Raw genomic sequence first — 20,120 nt, 5'->3', positions numbered from 1 at the left:
TACCCACATGTAAAAGCTTTATCTGTGAATACCCATTCCATTAATTGTATGCAGGAACAGAGAGAAGCCAGTGCAGATTCTGGAGTGGGACAGCTCAGCAGAGGGGAGCACAGCTAAATAAGTATGTCATTTGTTGCTGCAGCTAGGAGTGTATTTGTGTTTTGCCCTGGCTAGAGAGCGTTGAGTAATCCAGCATAACAAGTGACAAAGAGCAAGTGCAGTTGGAGCTAACATCAAAATATAGACCACACTTTTTTTTAAGTATAAGAGCATGTATGTTGACTGTCCTGGAAGTAACCTCAGGAGAACTCTCTTCTGTGCCTACAAGGGGGAAAATATTGGTAAAACTGCCTTTTTTTTTTTTTTTTTTTTTGAGATCCACAAACAGAATTCACCCTTTTCCTGAAGCCAGTACATACTGAACGCCTGTGTGAATGTACCAAATACAATCTGAGGTTGAGTCTTACGGTTCAGCGAACTCTGTATTCTCTATACACTGGCTGGCTTGTCATATGTACTCTTATGTAATCTTTCTAATACACTTTTCTAAGATGCCTGTCATTGTAGTATATAAATAACTTCTATAACTTAACTTTGCAAGTCACAGTAAGGATGCTTTTGGCCTCTTAAGCCATTCTATTTCTTGCATCATTATTTTGAAGAGATTTGCAATCTGAGTGGGATGGCTTGTCCTTTTAAAAATGAAATTATGAGTGACTCTAGATTTATACCTTGAGGCTGATGTGCATTTGGAGTGCAGAAGTGAAGGTGCAACCTGTTTGATTGATTACTCTATACTGTCCTGGAAGAACTGCTTCTGAAGTATGGATAGATGCTCCTTTTGTTCCTCAGCCCTTAAAATAGATGTACATGTATGAGGGAAAATGGAAAGATAAATGAAGTAAGGATTTGGGGAATAGTTAGAAAATAAAGGCAAAGTGTGTGGGGAGAAGCACAAGTTCCACTACCCATGTTACACTTTCCTTTATCTGAAACATATTGATGGCTCTGTAAGTCTTGAGGAAGGTTGGAGATATGTTCGAGGGCATTTCTCCTAGATCATTGAGTTCATCTCTGTGTTACTGGAGGCAACCATGTCATGATTTCCTTTCATATACTGTTTAAGCTCCGTTTAGTTTCTGTGTACTACTCAGATTGAAATGTTGTCAAAACCTCTGTCCTTAAAATCAAAGGGGTTTTTTGATGCCCAGTCTGGTTTGTTATGACTAGCCCATGCTGATTTATAAATTCCCAGCTTAAATCAGAAACTTACTAATCACTAGGTCCATCAGTTTATGCTGTAGAGGTAGGATGAATAGCACATTATCTTTGAGTATGTGCTTTCCTGTGCCTAGAAAATAGTAACATTTGAGAAGAAGTCATTGTAATTTTATGTCATTGTGACTTTACCTTTGATAAATATGTTGAACTTGTCTTTTTTTTTTCTCATTTCCCTCTATGTCTAGTAATTCATATATGTCTACTTCTGCAACTTCGTGTGCTGAAGCTTAGAATAAGAAGTGTCTAGTGGATGAGGTTAGTGGGTCCCTCTTATCTTAAATAGGTGCTGCACTTGATATTTTTATGTCTAAAGGTTATTGCTGACTTGGATAGATTTTCTAGCAGTATTTATTATGTGCTGAGCATCTCTATTCTGGCACATAGATTGTCGGCTCCACTCTGATTTCAGAGGTTAGATTTGAGTTAGATTCCAGCTTGATTGTGATAATTTCTCTTGCCAGTTTCTAAAAAGGAACAGCAAAATACTCAATTTGAGGGCATTGTCCTTGCTGCACAGAGGCTATGTCATCTTGTCTTTCTGTGGTTAGGCTGAAAAATGTTAAGTGATTTGTAGCACTTGCAGAATAGTCCTTCAAAGCCCTATACTGGTACTGACTAGTTTTCATACTGGCTATGGGATGTAACTAAGTAATGATCAATGCTAGAAAAAGGGAAAAGTACAGCAGCTTGTGCAATGCTATGTATACTGATGTTTGGTTGCAAAGTAATTGTGGTTGCTGCTGTTTTAGAGACATATGTGTGACTTGTTCTATTTGACTGAATTTTGATTTGGAGTAAGCGTGTTAACATTTTGATAATGTTTGTTGACAGGCTTATAATTGTGCTTAGAATATGCGCAGAGATAAGTAGATGTGAAAATAGTAAGGATCCTAGTTAATAGAACTGATGGATCTTTAGTTTTGATTCAGCTTAATCTCTAGGAAAATAACAATTTTTTTTACAAGTAAAAGGAAGGAATTGCTCTCTAGAAGTCTGATACGGACGCCATCATTATTCATTGAAAAGGTGTAGCATAGCTTCTGTATTCCTATTAGTTGAGTTTGAGTTGTATCACACATTCAGAATTGGCAGTTTTAGAAAACTTAAGTAAGCACAATTTTATAACGTTTGAAATAGTTCTCTGCTTATGTGGCTAGATGTGATAGAGTCATGTTATGAGCCATCCAGATTTTTCTGTGGTTTTTTTACTAGTTCTACAGAAGGAATCAAGCTAATATCTACCCCATATAATAACATGTTAAGATTTAGCTACCAGGTGTACAAATAATAGATGTTTAGTTTGGGCACTTCAAAAGTAGCCTTTCGTTATGGTTTTGAAAGTTTTTTCCTAAAAGCCCAAGTAACAAAAATACAAATAGAGCAGTATGGGGGGAAAAAAAAAGGAAGAAAGCTATATACTGAAGTCAAACTTGTGTTACAGAACATTTACCTTGCATTTCATTGCTCTTCCTGCAGCTTATTAATTTGCTTAATTGTTTTAAGGCAGGGGGGAAGATGATAAGCTTAACATGGCATACATCTGGTCTTTTGTGTGGATCACTTCTCAGATTAGAAACTAATGGCTTACATTTTTGGCTTTTTCATAGAATATAGATGGAAAATTCTGAAACTTGCATAGCTGCTGCAACTAGAAAAGCATGCATTGCAATACAGCAGAAAAATAGGCAATGATTAATAGCTGCATTAATTTGGAAAGCCAGCAGTTTTTACTGAGTGTTTCACTGGTTCAGAATGAAGAAGAGAAAATGCATTCAAGCTCCACTTTACTATGGCTGGAGGGATGGCGGTGATTTTGGTGAAGTCTTGATGCTTTTGGTATTGACTACCTAGGGGGTGAGTAGAGAGGTGGATGTTTTTAATTATTTTCTTAATCTTCTTTTTTTATGGAGTGACATGTTTGATTTTTGTTTATGCTGTTCCCTGTCTGTGTAGCTAAAAGTCCAACTGTGAACCACTGTGACTGGTAGATGATGCGATGAGGTAGTTCTCATTAAGAGTTCTTCAGGGAGCTCTTACACTAGCGCTACGTCCCTGGAGAACCAATGTAAAAAAATCACATGAGCAAAGCTTTAGCACTTGGATTAAATTCCTTTTTTACAGTAAAACTGGGGTTGGTAAGGAAGTCCAACTTGGAACTTTGAGACCCTTCAGCAAGATAACAGAATAGTCTTTTTACTTTGAAAATGCTGTGAAGCATTTGTATTTTTCTTACCAGTTCAGAGTTGATGATGTACTCTTAAGAATGCACATTTGTTTTACTTCAAGGTTCATCATGGTTAGTGTACATTTCCATCTGGTCTGGATGTTTTGCAGAAACTTGTGAGCATTCTCTCTAATTGAGTATGTTGGTAATTAGGGGCATGTTCCTTCTAGAGCTTCTCCATTTGAACTTAAACAGGAAAATCAGTCTGTTGGTAAGCACTTAGATATTTGTTGATCAACTACTTGTTGCTACTTAAAGGTAATGGCAGGAGCATACTTCTGAATGCTGAGGGATTTCCTTCAGCGTATTTTGCGTGTCAGACAGCAATTCCCACAAAAGGCTTGCTGAAGGCCATGTTCTTTAATCTACTAAAACTAAAACATATGCACAACTTACAGTTGTGTTTTAATACCTAAACACCTAAATTTTAATGCTTCTCTTTTTTGATTATACACATAAGTAATTAAAAGTTTTGTAAAATTTTTCAGAAATGTAGGTGTTTGGAGGGTTTTCCTTACTATGAGCTGAATAGGACTTTCAAATAATTCTGGAAGATTTCATGCAGACAGTGTGTGAATGTGAAAGTGGACAAACTGACCTATATTTGCTTTGTTTTCATTTGCATCGAGCAAGTGTGAGCAGTCTGTACTTTCATATAGGCATATCCTAACATTCATCTTAGACCATCATTTGAGCCTCAGGAGAGGTACCACTCCTGTATGGCAGAGGTTGTGCTGGTGAAAGGTGGAAGGCTAGAAACACTAATATTTTTCCTCAACAGCAAAGTCTAGGAAGCTTCCAACTACCTTTGCTTACCAGAATTTAGATAGACCATCGCTCTGTTTTGTTTTGGGGGGGGGGTTGAATATTTTAAGAATTGCTAGTTCTTACGTATTTTCATGTTCATCTCTTCAATATTGTGCTTGTAGATAGCTTCCCCATGAACTTCAGTCTGAAAGAGTTGTTGATAACTGGTAGTTGCATTTGCTTCTTGATGTCTTTCTGGTTTAAGGTAAGAGATTGAGGTTTTGCTTTGATGTTAGTGCCTTTGTCAAGATAAGTAGTAGTAAACTACTAATAGATTGATTCCCTGGTCTTGAGATTTTGTCTCTGGAATTAGAGATATTCCTTGTTTCCTTTTGCATGCTCTCATGGGGTGAGATTTAGGCTATGTGAAGGAGTAGAGTGGTAAGGATATATGAGGCTTATTTTAATTCCAGTTTCTGGCTGACATTTCAATTTCTAGATCTAAAGACAGAGTTGTAAATGTTGAGGGGGAAAGAAAAAAAACCCAACATTTTCCATCTCTGCCAGGTTTTGCTGGCATGCTTCACGTTGCATGTTGATCCTGTTGTCTTCCATAATCATCCAAGAAAACCTGAAATGCATATAGGTGGAACAAAAATCGCTTGTCTTTTTGTTTAATTTCAAAAATGACAGCTGCAGTTTGGGAATGCGTGAAATAGTTGTGCTGTTCTAGAATTTGAAAGTTACTTTTAAGGATAAAGTAACTTACCCACAATTCTTTGTGATTTTAATTTCCTGTTTTGTTTTTTGTAACCTTTAAGGCTTTCTATATTTTACCGTTTTTCTGTGCTGTGGTTCTCCCTGCCACCCCTCCCCCAGCATATTTTCTGGAATTTATGTTCAGTCTTTTCAGTCAGGCGAGGTATATGGTTTATTTTAACAAATAGCATATGAGCAGATCTCCTGTGTTTATATGATATATTCTTTATTTGCAATAAGAAAATAGATCTGTTATTCCCCAGAAGAGTTGGGCTCACTGTGGGTGTTTTATAAGCACTATACCTAAGTAAATCTTTTTGCTCCATAATCACCCCTGGTAAAAACGGTAGAAAGAAGTTGGATATTGCCCCAAGAATAATATATACAATCTGCATGTGTCCATCCTCTTCTTCCAAGCTAAGATAAGTTGAACTTGTCAAAATAAAGTGAGGGGAAGAAAAAGTGTAAATAAAAACATCAAATCACTATAACCCTTGAGCTATACAGTGCTTTGCAATGGTAGGTTAGTATTCAGTGTTTTTTGAAAATCTGGTGTGTAAAACAATCTCAAAATGCATGTAAATCATGTCCAATAATAACAATTCAAAAGATTTTTTTAAAAAATGTTTATCTGACAGCAGAATGTCTTTAATTACTATAGAAGGAAGAGAAATGATTAACAGAAAGCTAACAAAATTTTAATAGTGTGTGTTTATGGAACAAGCAACTACCTGATTCACAAGGTATAAAGAACATTAGTTTCCAAATTGCTTTTCATATACATGAAAACTCATACCACCAGCTCTTAGGTAAGTGGTGGTATAGGCTTTTGTCACTTGGGACAGGGAATAGGAGGAGGTGGGGGAACAGATATTGAAAAATAGTAGCTTCTGGTGTTATCTTGTGGTCGCTTTGAAATTTCAGAGTGGCCTCACATTTTTTCAGAGCATTGCTTCTCTTTTTGGAGCTAGTGAGAACTAAAGGCATGTGAAATGTTTGAAAGCAATCCCGTTTTATGTGAAAGAAACTGGGAACTTAGGATCAAATATGATAGAGGATTTGTGGATTTGGCAATATCTAGTGGGTTTTTATTTGTTTTAGAAGTGTAAATCAGAATGCTGTGTTAGACCAGACTGTACAGGAAGAGTTAAGCCTCCTTGAAGAGAATCACAGGGTGACCTGAGGGCTGCCTGGAGCTAGATTAGTTAAAATGTTCAAGACAGGGATGTGTTTTGGAATTGTCTCAGGAACTTAAATTGGCTTAGATGGCAGGAAGGGTCCTGGAAAGGTAAATTCTTACAATCTTCCCCCCACCCCCAACTCCAATAAAACTGAGCAGGGATAGCTGTTTTCAAATTGAAATGGCACAGAAAAGAAGCACTTCACTGTTATGTGGTAATTCAAAGATTGTAACTCTCACCTGGGAAGTGGGAGTTCAAACCTGCCTCCGCAATTTACCACATAACTGCACAACCAAAGGATTGTAGGTTGAGATGTTTTCCTCTTGTGTTAAAGGCATTTGTTAACATGTGGAGACTCACAGAGGGGAAACCATAAGGTAACCATCATGCTGAGTGGTTAGTGCAATCACGTGTTCTGAAGGAAGGGGTTTGGGTACCTTCCCTTCTCACCCCACCCCAATTAAAATAGCCCTGTGAGCAGAGCCTAGCATTTGGGAATACCTGATTGGGCTTGGTTGTGAGAATTCACCAGAAATTAGACTAGAGTAGACCTTGGTAAACACAGAATGGGCTTGTAGAATATTTTTCAAAACCAGGAAAATAATGCATTTTTAGTTTAGGTGCCTCACGGATTAAGCAGAAGATGGACAGAGGCTTTTTGGGGGAGAAACAATAATGAGTTTTAGACTTGGGGATTTCAGTTGTGCCTAATTCCGGCTTAAGTTCTGTATTCTGCTGAAAATGTTAGTCACTGCTGTTAATCACTAAATTGCCTTCTGGATTTTGGATAACAGTGTGTTAGCTTAAGCCTCTATGCGCAAATGCAATTACTGTCAAGATTGCCTGAATGAAACTAAGTAAAATAATCTTCTAATGACACATAGTCATTTAGGTTTTCTGGATTGTTTCCTCTTGGTCAGAATTTTAATATCTTTTAAATGTATTCATAGGTAAAAACATCAGAGTTTTATCGATACTCCCGGCAGCTGCGACATGAGGTTGACCAAGCCATGAATTACTTTCATAGCGTTCACCAACAGCCTTTGATGGAAATGAAATCGAACAAAATTCGTTCTGCCAAACCCCAGACTGCAGTATTTAGAGGAATGATAGGACACAGTATGGTAAACAGTAAAATTCTTCTCTTGCACAAACCAAGGGTCTGGTGGGAACTAGAGGGTCCTCAAGTACCTTTACGACCAGACTGCCTTGCCATTGTGAATAACTTTGTGTTCCTATTAGGTGGGGAAGAACTGGGGCCAGATGGTGAGTTTCATGCTTCATCCAAAGTGTTTAGATATGACCCAAGACAGAACACTTGGTTACGAATGGCAGACATGTCTGTTCCACGTTCTGAGTTTGCTGTTGGAGTTATTGGGAGGTATGTTTATGCAGTGGCTGGGAGAACCAGGGATGAAACGTTTTACTCAACTGAACGGTATGATATTACTGAAGATAAATGGGAATTTGTGGATCCCTATCCAGTCAATAAATACGGACATGAAGGGACTGTGCTTGGTAACAAGTTGTATATCACTGGTGGAATTACATCATCTTCAACTTCTAAGCAAGTATGTGTGTTTGATCCCAGTAAAGAAGGGACAGTAGAGCAGCGAACAAGGAGAACTCAAGTGGTCACTAACTGTTGGGAGAACAAATGCAAAATGAATTATGCAAGATGCTTTCACAAAATGATTTCTTATAATGGTAAGCTTTATGTCTTTGGTGGTGTCTGTGTGATCCTGAGGGCCTCCTTTGAATCCCAAGGCTGTCCTTCTACAGAGGTTTATGACCCAGATACGGATCAATGGACTATATTGGCTTCTATGCCAATTGGTAGGAGTGGTCATGGTGTAGCTGTTCTGGACAAACAGATAATGGTTCTTGGAGGCCTTTGTTACAATGGCCATTACAGTGATTCGATTCTCACCTTTGATCCAGAGGAAAACAAATGGAAAGAAGATGAATATCCAAGGATGCCGTGCAAGCTGGATGGCTTACAAGTCTGCAGCTTGCACTTCCCTGAATATGTTTTGGAGCATGTTAGACGTTGCAGCTAAAACAGAATGAACAACCCAATGAAATACAAAAAGCTGTACCTAATCTGTCAAAAAATACAAACCAGATGAATTCCTTCGGAGATAGTTCCTTGTGTGTAAGAACAACTGCTAAATGCTTAAAAGAAATAGGACGTACAGGGAGTGTACTTAGCAAGTTTATTGGAAAAGCCAATGGTTGGTCTGATATTGTAAAAGCTTTGGTTTTTTTAACAAACAATTGTAAGTAGGGGAAAGAAAAATATATTTTTGAGTGTGCTTATTTTTTTGGTAACATTTTATGTCCATAATACTTTTTTTTTTTTTTTTTTTTAATGGCCATTATACCACTATGCTGCTGAAATCAGTTGAGTTTAACGAAATATTTGTGGAAGAAAGAAAGACTTTATTTTCGGTTTTTATTGAGCATCAAAATAAAACTCATCATCTGTACTAGGGTACAACCAGGTATAAAATAACAAAACTAAACCATTTCTGTATTTTATGTTGTCTTTTGGATGCTTTTCCCATTAATTGCAAAGTATTCTCAAATCTACTAGGTGTTTTTGTTTTCCCTTATATACATTGAAGAATAATCTTAACCCCTTTGCATGACCTTTTTCCTGGTTTTGTATAGTAGTACCAGTAAGTCTGCCAAAATGCAAATTGAACATTTTCTACTAAATTGAAAACAAAACATTTTTATATTCAAAACACTATTTCTATGCTGCCTTCTATTGTCTGCATTGTGTTTGTTGGTGAGTAAAGAATATATACATACACATGCATACACTGTAAAAACTATATATAAATACATCCTTTTATGTGCAGTTACAATATTATATTTTAACTAGTGCACAGATTCAGCCATATCTGTTGAATTTAAGGTATAGTACTATCCTTTAATGAGCTAAATAATTTGAAGTTCTTAAGTAACTGGAGGCCTCGTTTGGTATCGAAGTATCTTATCTTTAGAATATACTGATTGATTCAGTAACTTTAAACTCTTTATATCGATGCTACGTAATGAACTGTTGATAATTTGTTATTTTATAAATTATTTTTTAAAAAGTAAATACATCTTACCTGAGTTTCTTTTATGTTTGAATGTGCTGCCCAGTTTTCTTTTTTATGAAAATGGAAAATGTCAATAAGCAAATGCTCAGCACTGCTTTGACCCACAGTTATTTTTGGAACTGGATATACTACAGTTTATTCTCAGTACTTTGCTTGTACTCATACTTCGAGTACTTTCTTTGTACTCATGTTGAAGTGGTATAATCTTTTATTATTATTATTATTATTATTATTATTATTTTAATTATCAACTGCTATGAACTACTGTGTTTTGAAAATGTGGAGTTAGGTGGTTGGGTGTTTAGTACCATTTATCTTTCTTTTACAAAAAAAACCTACACAACTATAGCTACTGACCTCGGAGTGCCTGAATCGAGATGTGCGGTCCAAGAGGGCTTTGAATAACTCCATTGTGTTAACTTGCAGGTATTACTGACAGTAGATTGGTAAGAACTATCTGCCAAGACATAAATAATAACAGTAATTACATTCTGGTTATCTTTAATGATGTGAAATTAGCCACTTCTAGAGTCTAAGGTGAGAAGTTGAAGGCTCATACTTAGTTCAGGTGTGTAGAGGCAAAATGCTGAAACATGCACCTGCATATTTTGTAAAATCTTATGCTGCTGTGTTTTGCTTTAAGCAATAGACTTTACTTTATATGCAGCAATGCAAACCCACTTTATTCAGCATCTTCCAGTCAGAAATCGCTGTAGAAAAGGAATGTACAGTACTCAGGGAGTTCAAAAGAATGCACTTACAAAGGGACCAAAATCACCCTAAATTTCCTATGTTAAAAATAACACCTACTTGCCTAAACTACGTTTGAAATAATTGATAGAAGTTAAAACAACGTGTAAAACTCCTCCTACTTGTGTATTTTAATATTTTTGTAGTAATTATGTTCTGGGTTGAGATGTGAGGATTTGGAGCTATATGGCAAGTCAGCAGGCTTTTTATTTTTTTTTTTTTAATTAGAAATGATTTATTGATAGAGTATTTTCTTTCCATATGTTTTAACAGAAAGAGAGAATGTATGCCATCATAGCTGTAGTGATAAGTTACTTATACCAGTAGTGACTGGACCAAATATTGATATTCAGCTTTCTGATGCAGACTAGTTTGTGGTTAAATTTAGGTCTTTTTTAAATCAAAATTCAGTTTTCTGAATGAGAAATCTGATTTGCTTTCTTAATAGCTTAAATTAAAGCCAGCGTGGCTTACACTAAAACCTCAGTTTCACTGTGAGACTTGTGTGTACATTACCCTGCATGGATGGAGAGATAAACTGACTCCAGTAGGTGCTGGCTGTGTGCAAGTAAAAAGGTTCTGCTGTACATAGTTCATGGAATATTGGGGCACAAGAAGAAAACAAAGGGTTTTTACTGTTTTTATTCTTTTTGTCACCAGCTCATTTCTCAATAAGTATATGGGGCAGCAAAAACTAATCCTGCTTGAGTAGGCTTTCGTGGGCATGTTACATATAGTACGGAGTACTTCACTTTTTATCTAGGGACAGTCTGGGGAATGGATGTGGTTCTGGATATCTGGTCTTCCATGATTCAAGTGTAGTAAAGAGATGTGGCCAAGACTTTATTAAAAATAATGGTAAGGATGGGGGTGTCTCAAGTTACATTTTTGAGTCTGCATTTAAGCACCTTCTGAAGTTCTGTGTGCTAAGCAACTGCCGCTGAAGTTATTGGTGAGTATTGACACTTGAAACATCAAGAACCAGATCATTTTTAGGTGCTCTAAGTTCATATTCATCTTCAGGCGCACAGTTCTGAAAGATCTTGTTCAGGATTGTAATAGTAATTATTCTGTGAAATTCTAACTTGAACTGTTGGTTTCAGCTTCCCTGAAGTTGTGTCTCCATTGAGAAGCTGGCTGTAACCTTTCGAGCATTAGGAGTGATTGGAATTTGCTTGGGTTTAGAACGCGTGGGGGTATGTGAGAATGTTTTGTTAATTTACATTTCTACTGTGCTTTTATCGTTTCAAACATGAAATAGAAAATTAGCTTATGTTCTCTTTTCCATTGCAGTGGAACTTTTGAGGCAGTTGGTTTTGTTACTTTATGTATCAGAGGGATATTTTCTTCTTTTTTTTCTTTTTAATTGAAAGTTTCTGTCTGTGTTTGCTTTTTAGTATTTAGCTGCAGATAATTTAGTGTTTAAAAAAAAAAACCCAAAACTAAGCTGGCTAATGAATTGCCTTTTGCTATCAAATTTTTAGCATTATGATCAGATTTAAATGTTTTTAAAACTCATCTTAATGCCTCTCATTTGTCAAGGAAAAGGTAAGTTATGTTCTTTGACTATTAAGTTGGGGGGGCTTTCTTCTTCTATTCCCACCCCAACCATAATGGAATACCAGCAAATCTAATCTCGCCCACATATTTAAAATTTAACACGACCTGCTTTTAAACAGTAAGTGTACTTGCCTTTTCTTAAAAAGGTGGACATCGTGAGTTACAGTCTAGGTTTTTTTTTTCACATTTATAGCAAAAGTGTATCAGCGTCATGTCTTAATTTAGCGGCTAGGTCCAGGAGGAAATTTTATTTTCAAATGAGCCAGAATGGACAAAAAGCATAGTGCCCCTGTAAAGGGGTTCGACACTGCCAGTTCCCATTACGCATGCTGCTATATCTCTTTTTAGGGGACAGATAATTTATTTCAAAGTACTGCATAAGGAAAAAACAACTGCTTTTTCCCCACAAAGTGTTGGTAGTAGTTCTGTAGTGGGAGGTATTAGGCGGCAAAAAACCCTTTTGAAATGTTTTTCCTCATTGATTCAGCTGGAGGAAGGCAGTACTTGATTTTACAAAGGCTGTGCTATTTCAGAAAGCGCTGCCAGCAAGAGGGGCTACTGGCAGCATATGAGCTACCTGGCAACCTGCTTTGACGTTACTTTCTTTTGAAAAGTGTGGATGGCCTAATTTCTGCAGTATGATAGCAGACCTGTTAGAACTAGCTCTAAGGGTTTGTGACTTCAATATTTCTCTGGTTTCTGAGATTTGCAGCCTTTTTTCTTGAGGACCTCCTGCCTTACAAACCGAAGTGCTGCGTTTTTTTCATGCTGATAATACGGTAACTACTTGCATCAGGGAGGAAGCTTCACTTGACACTCAGGAAGCAAAGGATAAAATTCAGCAGGTGCAGATTCAGATTGGTTTAGAAAGAAGAACATTGCGTAACTCATTATGTCCATTCTTTTGCAAAAGAAGGATAAGCAGGATGGGAAGATGCTAATGGCTCTTTAAAATTAAACTTCAAGCTTGTGTTAGCATTTATATGACAAAGTCTTTTTAGAAATAATGGCATTTTTAGAGGTATTTTGCCTTTTAAATATATTTTTTCTTACAAAAAAAATAGTAGTGAACTGGGCCCCTGATTCTTTTAACACTTCAAATGTGTACTTCACACATGTGAACAGTCCAATATAAAGAAAATGGAAAACTGTAAGGTCCTTAAAAGAAAACATAAAAGCGCAAATGCTGTTAAACCTGTGCATAAGTGTTTATAGGGTTGGGGGCATCAAAGAAAACATCTGTCCTGCTCTCCTTCCATTAATAAAAATATAGCTGGTGAAGTTACTTGAATAAGCGTGGGCCATCACATGTGGCAGGGCTCACTGAAGGAGAGTGGGAAAGAACAAAACTGGAAAGCACGTGTAGTCTATTTAAAACAAAGCTTGCTGGTGTCCTGTAGCTAACATTTTGAGATTTTAATGTTTGTAAAACAATCTGAAGCTGCTTAAAATAAATACTAATGACTACTTTTGCATCTGTATTCTATTTTTGAAAGTTGGTGAGTAACTTCAAAATTTCCATTTGTGTGGGTAAGCTTCATAAAACATAGTTGTATGTGGCAGGTGGCAGAAAAACTGACTTGTTTTGAGCACAGCTTTCCTGGATTTCCCTCTACTCTACTCTTTTTTTTTTTTTTTTTTTTTTTTTTTTTAATCACTTCCCAAATTTCAACTAATGTTTATATAGTCTTTTAAGAGTAACTGTCAAAGGTCAATTTCAAATACCTTTGGATTAATATTAAGTTGGTAGCTAGGGGAAAACCACTTCTATTTGCAGATGGTAGTTTTTATTTACGGCTCTGGTAGAAAACTTTATTTTAAGTCTAGAAAAGACAGTGTTATGTAGGACTGTAAAGCTGACTATACTTAGGGGGCTTTTATTACTTCAGTGGGACCCACCTAACTTTTATGTCAGTTCTGGGAACAGGTGAAGGGAAGAGTGAGCTATGTTTTTATTTTAAATATTTTTCCCTATATATTGTTATTTTTGTAGATCTTTTTAAAATAAATTATTATATACTGGAGATTGCAATTCCACTATAGTATCCCACTTGATTCCAGTGTACAATATCAGATTGTTTGTATTGAAAAGAATGTATTTGATAAGTATTTGATAAGTTAACAGGAAAAGTTTATTTTCAAACTGTGCTGTGTTTGTGTCTAGCAGTTGGAAATACTTCTCCTATAGAAAATGAAAAATATATATATGACCTCATATGTACATTTGGATTAACTGTCTAATGATTACCCCAGGGCTGCTATAAACTTCTCTGAATAATTTAATAATTGCCTCTTTTTAACTGTTTTAAAGCCTTTTTTCTTGTCTTTTTTTGGCAGAAAGTAATTTTCCCTAGCTATGGATACAGTATGCTCAGACTTGCATATGCGCTCTGTTCAGGTTTTAAACTGAAAAAATGTATAAAATGTGTATAAAGAAAAGTGTAAATAAAATATTTTTAATCTTTAAATACTCTTGTGTAAATTTTGTAATACTGAAAGTGTAGTGGACCTGGATTACTTTCTACAGGACTTCAGGGTTTACTTGGTTAAGCAACTCTTCCGACAATGTTGTGTTGCTGTAATTCATAACAAGAAAAGTTGGATGTCCTTATATAGCATCAAGCTCGTATCTTTAGCTGTATTTTACAGTCTTCCCAACTTTAGTTGCTGTAGTGTATTCATGTGTCTGCTCTGCATTTCAGGCTTGAAATAATGTTCGGAGTTGACTTCATTGTTACGTTCGTAACTCAGTGTCAAGTTTAAACTCTAAGACTGAAAACTGAAGGCAGCCTTTGGTGTTAGCCAGGAGCCAGGAGAAGAGACTGTTCCCTGCTCTCAGGTACACGGAATTGAGGGCTCTCAGACAATGTGCGTTCATCACCCTTGGACCTCTAGGTGCCAGAACTCCAAGTCATACTGCTTAATGTTTCCCGTGACAGGAAGGGGAAACTTCATTTCAGGATTAAAGTGTCAGATTAGAACAACATTCAATACCAAGAAACGGGGATGGGGAGGTGGGGCAGGGAAAACAGGAGGTTATGATCTTATTTTCTCAAGCAGTCCGATGAAAGCCTTCCTTGTCACTCACTTGCCACACTTTTCTCTGCCACTGTTTTTCAGCAGCTCTCTTGCTGTCAGATCAAAGCCCCTAGTTTAAAAATCTGCTATCAAGAATGTTTGAAAATAACTCTGTACTCTCTTTTTTTTTTTTTTTTTAATATTGAGTTCTAAAATAGCATTTTCATTTTATTTTAGTACTTCAAATGATTTAAAACTTTATTTGCATGAATTTAACTCCCCCCCTCCCCTTTGGCAACTTGACTTCATCCTATGCTAAGTAGTACAGTTTAATGGGAAAATGCTGTTGATGAATTTGTGCTGGTCCCAGGGGGATGCGTCATGGGAGGAAGGGCCTCTCTTAATTGTGATGTGTCCCCATATTTTAGTTCAAAAGGAGACCAAATGTATTAGATCGATACAGTGGAAGAGAAGATGACAGCAGTCTTTTCACATTGTAAATGTTATTTACAATTATTTTTGTTCACTTTTTTAATTTCCCTTCTTTGTGAGCCAGGTTGTATTTTTGGCAATACCTTTCTTCCATGATGCTACACTGGCCAACTGGACTTACTTGTTAGCACCTCTGTAGTTGATTAGGAATCTCCAATAATGGTTCCGTTATTTCTCTAAGGAAAGTGCTCACGTTTTAACTGGTTCATAGTTGCTCGTACTGAATTCTTCACTTTTTTGGAATATGCGGCCTTATTTTTTTGGCAGTAGTTCAGTCATCTGTGTTCACTTGTTTTGTGCAATAGGAAATTAGTGTTAGTTTGGTAAAGGGTTTTTTCAGTTAATTCCTTCCAGATTCTTTGGTATGTTATCCATCCTTGTTGATGTAAAATTCTTAATTTCAACTGTTTTCCCCCCTTTGTACAGTTTGGGTTTGGGGGGTTTTGGTTTTGTGGTTGTTTTTTGGTTGTTTTTTTGTTTTGGTTTTTTTTTCTGATTCCATCAGCTTCATGATATGGAAAGGAAAACTGTTGCTTTGGGTGTTGCACAGATTCTGCATTAGTTCTGTACCTTCCAAGTTCATAACGTTCTTGTGGATGTGTGATTCCCCCACCCAGCCTTTCGCTTGTCGAGTCTTGCTGATGTTTCAATGTCATTTTTTCATCAGAGTGCCTTCTTGTCCATGGCAACTTCCTTGGCACGTGAAAAATTTTTGACCTTTCAAGGGAGAGGGTAGGGAATATGCGTTAAAGACAGTTTTAATTTCTTGTTTTCATTAACACTTTCCACTTTTCCATTTGATGCTTTAGTTGCACTGACAGGTGCTTTAGGCGATGTTTACAGGTGAAAATAAACCTCATTGTGACCTCTGGGTACCCCGTGACTCTTCAGTCATCTATCCATTGGAATGAACGCCAGCATTAAGCATCACATGCTAAGCACCAAGCCTTCTAGGTTGATGTGATGTACTACTTGAGGAACTAAAAATAATATGCTTTTTGCCATGTATCTGATGTCTGTCAGATGTGTCTCCTGGTGATATCACCCTTGGGAGCAGTTCTGCATTAAGGATAAATGTTGCTCAATAAGTGGTGCTGAAAAAAATATTTGTTTTCTAATGAGATAGATAGCTTTAATGGTTAACCCTTTTATTCCACTATTTAATTTTACCAGACAGATATGTCTTTGACGTAAACTGGCAGCCTCCTTTCCCACACCCATTTCAGTATGTCCTCAGGCATGCAGTAAGCATTGGTTGGTTTGCCTTTTTTTTTCGTGTGGTTCATCTCACAAGTTTGAATTACACTAACCATATAATTCTTTTTCTACGTGAGAATCTTTATCTCCTGTGGCAAATTGTGCATGTTATGGGTCTGTTTATATGTGTTTGAGTACTACTGATGAGACACTCTGACTTTACCATCCCTTCTTTCTCAAAAGAATTGCATAATGCTAACTGAAACCGAGTCTTTCCCCATGTTTAACTTCCGTAGTCTCAGGAGAAATTCCAAGGTGGTCAGTGTATTCCTCTTGTGTTTGCCTTCCCAGATTGCCGAAGTCACACAAAATGCATGGGGTTGTGCTTGTGGTGGTGACACTGATGTCAATGCAAGGCATGGCCTAAGTGTTTTCTCCTCTGTTGGTGTAGCGATGGCCTTCGTTTTCATTCCTGCAAAGCCCTCTTGGCTAATTTATTCCCAGGATGGAGTCCTAGTCACTTGGGTGTCCTTGGTTGGCCGAGGATGTTCCATGGGATTTGCCTCGTGTCACACGTACTCTCACTTCTTCCTCTGGCTCTTACAGGCAGTTCTGCAAGGATTTTTTTTTTTAGCTAACACAGGTGGCAACTTGATACCGAGAACTTACTTTAACATCATAATGAAACCCAAAACATCAAAAACTAAAGTTTCAGAAGAAGGCATTTCAGAACGCAAAACCTTTTTTATATATCTATATTTCTTCTCCTCCTGATTCTCAGTTCATTTATTGCAATTGGGAAGAGTTACTGTCAAGTAATAGTTTTTCCTTCACTGTTTCTCCTGACAGGTTATCCGAAACACTGAAAAGAATTATGCAGTCAGAAAAAAACTAGGTGATGATAATTAACTGAACTATAGCTTTTAATTTAATGACTTTTCATGGTCTTAAAGTTGGGAGCTGATCCAGTTAACAACCTTATTGGAAGTGTTTCCGCTGATTGCTGAAAGAGCTGGATTTTTGGCTCAGTACTGTTCTCTGAAAATAAGGGGAGTGAGGCGGACCTCTATGTAAGTTAAATATACTAAGTACTCCAGCCAAATAAATCTCAGTACAAAATTGTTAACACCCAAATAATCCACCAGCTGTACTTTGCAGAAGTTATGAACCTTACAAAATGATCACAGTTGCTCAGTTTTAGTTTTGTCATAGCTTTGTGGTGCAGAGATTTTTATTTTTCCCATGGTAAAAATTAATTGCAAGAATGTATGTTTTGCTAAACTTGTTAAACCGATGTAGGAAGCCATGCTTTCAGATTTGCAGCCTTGTTCAAAGCGGGGCACAATGCATTAAAGTAACTAGAAGGGTTAGCAATTTTCCACTGCCTTAACTTTTGAAGATTTATGCATCTGCTGTGGATGGAAATCGTCCAGTATCCTCCAGAGATAATACCTGGGGCCACGCATACAGTTTGCCTGCTTCATATTCCCATTCTTCTGTAGCAATAGATTGATCCCTCAGGCTTTTCAATTTGTGAAATCGCCATCCCTTGATGTTTAGTGAAGTCGCTCCTCTTTGTAACATCCTGTTTCTGTACCTGTGTAATACCATGCCTTGTTACACACGTACAAGAGTAAGAACCTATTTGATCACACTTGAGAAATGTGACGTTTTTCTCATCTATAAAACTGCCAAAGCAAGCTAAATCATTGTTTTTCACCTGCGCCAGCACCATATTGTACTAATTGACAAGACCGAAGAGGTAGTTCCAAATGCTGTGCCAGAAAGAAACAGTTAAAAGTAAAGACAATGTCAGTCTGTGCACCAGCACCCTGTGCCCCTTCGGTTCCTACACCGAAGGTGCAACTCTGCCAGCCATAGCCCTCCTCCGTAGGGTGTGGGGGCAAAACCATAAATGACTTCATGTTGCTAGAAGTAGTAGGTGATAACACATGTTAAACATATGAGGAATCACTGGGGGAAACAATCTAAATAAGAGTTTTCATTAGTGATTATGGAAGACCCCTGAAACGTGTCCTGGAGTTTCCTAATCGCACTTCAGGATTAAGCATGTATAAGGTCAGGTGTTGCTCCTTGGTGGAAAACGCTCCCAGAATGGAAGCAGTAGTTGACGGTACCAAACATGATGATTTTTGATGAACGTGAGGCAAAGGAATGGAAAGTTGCAAAACTAGCCTGAACAAATGCCGTGGTACCAAAGAGCAAGGAACTGGAGTCGGAATTCCTGGCTAAGGAGTTCTCACCACGGAAACATAGGATTATGTCCTGAAAAGGACATCTTGCTTCCAGTTTTGCCTCATATCTGTCATTCTCTTGCAATCAAATACGCCCTCTTAATTTTTGCTAGCTTCTGTTGAGCTTGAGAAGAACAACATGTTGGCTGCATGGACACTGTACTGGGCCAGTAAGATTAAAATGAAGAGCTGATGAATTGTATGGAAATGAAGATCTAGAAAAGAAAAATATTTAAAAGCCAAATACAGGCTTTTCTTCTCAAAAAGGGTGTTACTCTAGGCTGAACAAATAAAGCCATGAAACCAAATTCTGCTTTCTAGAAATAGAATAATAAAGGTTTTGCCTTATGCTTTTCTCCTGTTACCTCAAATGATGGTGGCAGCATCAGTGAAGAAGAAATGTGGATGATTCTTCATGTGCCGCTGAGCGCTCTCTCCTTGTTCAAGCTGCGCAACAAACCTCTGCAGATCGGTCTGCTGCTCTTCTGCTCCCTGGGATCCTGTAAGGCTTCAAGCCCCAGCCTAGGGGCTTCATGGGGAAGCAAACCAGAGCTTAAGCCCAGAGTTAACTAACAACCTAAGTATAGGCTTCACTACTCAAGTACACAAACCTTGGCGGATTTCTCAATAACGTGTATCGTGCAGGATGCCGCACAGCAGGTCGTGGTACGTGCTGCATTCTCCAGCTGCTCTCCGTGTGTGTGCATGAGTGGTAAGTCCCATGGACCTCATGGTAACTCCTCTCGCTCTTGGAAGTGTGTGTGGATACTGTTAAAAACATTAAAATGCATTTCCTAACAGCAAAAATGAAGACACTAGAATACTTTCAGTATTAGACTGTAGTAATCATGTAATGGTATATGTATATAGTAAGCATATAATACATTCTACTTCTCATTCATAATGTACCCTGGTAGAAAGTAAAATAGAAATTAAAACCCTTCAAAAATGATCATCCTAAAAGTCAGTCGTAAGTAAGAAAGTAAGCTCAGCATGTCACTGTTAATTGTTAAAGAGGCAGCCAGTAAAAGAAGGAACGTGTGCCTTTAATTGGAAATTATTTAGTAGACCCAGAAACTGTCATTCAGGTAAATAAGGTACTACAGTTAATATGTACGTTTATGAAGATGCTGATGTCAATACATTTATAGGCAAATGAGGTAAAGATATTCACGTCATCTTGCTAAGGAAGTGAGGATTACTGTGAAAATAATTTTTAAGGCAGAAAGATTTGATGTGCTAAATACCTAAAGAGACTGGCATCAGATGCAAGACCTTTCACCTTTTAGCCTCAGTTAATGTCCAAAACGTATCCCGCTCGACTGAAATCCGGGACGCATTTGAATTTTGAAAGGAGTTGGACTTCGTTGTGATGGGTGCTCAAGAGCATCAAAAGGTGTTTGTGTCCTCACTGCTACTTGTAGCACATACCTGTGCTTTAGAAGACGATTGCTACCCCGTGCATTAGCTGACATCTCTGTTGGTAGTATCAACAACTTGTTAACAGAAGAATTAATTGGTGGTGCTGGAAGGGAGTAATTGG

General features: G+C 37.4%; 1 protein-coding gene and 1 long non-coding RNA gene across 10 annotated transcripts in view; one reads left to right on the top strand and one right to left on the bottom strand.

The window, feature by feature from the left end:
* KLHL15 (kelch like family member 15) overlaps nt 1-20,120 on the top strand; it is a 36,106-nt gene that overhangs the window by 15,669 nt on the left and 317 nt on the right. For 5 of the 9 annotated variants that reach the window (XM_052794920.1, XM_052794917.1, XM_052794916.1 and 2 more), the window contains one exon: nt 7,143-14,083. In XM_052794920.1, coding sequence (XP_052650880.1) covers nt 7,143-8,252 — 1,110 coding nt within the window. In that variant the 3' untranslated portion in view covers nt 8,253-14,083. Of the gene's footprint in view, nt 1-7,142; nt 14,084-14,317; nt 14,830-19,222; nt 19,290-20,120 lie in introns of those variants that run through there. The other 4 variants (XR_008236370.1, XR_008236369.1, XR_008236368.1 and 1 more) reach the window with 4 other exon arrangements.
* Nucleotides 17,721-19,119, bottom strand: LOC128145178 (uncharacterized). Its single transcript, XR_008236375.1, has 2 exons — nt 18,943-19,119; nt 17,721-17,919 (listed from the first exon to the last, which is right to left on the bottom strand). It is a non-coding gene; the product is annotated as an uncharacterized LOC128145178 (long non-coding RNA).

This window comes from Harpia harpyja, chromosome 8 (assembly GCF_026419915.1).
Source record: "Harpia harpyja isolate bHarHar1 chromosome 8, bHarHar1 primary haplotype, whole genome shotgun sequence".
NCBI classification, from domain to species: domain Eukaryota; kingdom Metazoa; phylum Chordata; class Aves; order Accipitriformes; family Accipitridae; genus Harpia; species Harpia harpyja.
This window is presented reverse-complemented; position numbering and strand designations above follow the sequence as displayed.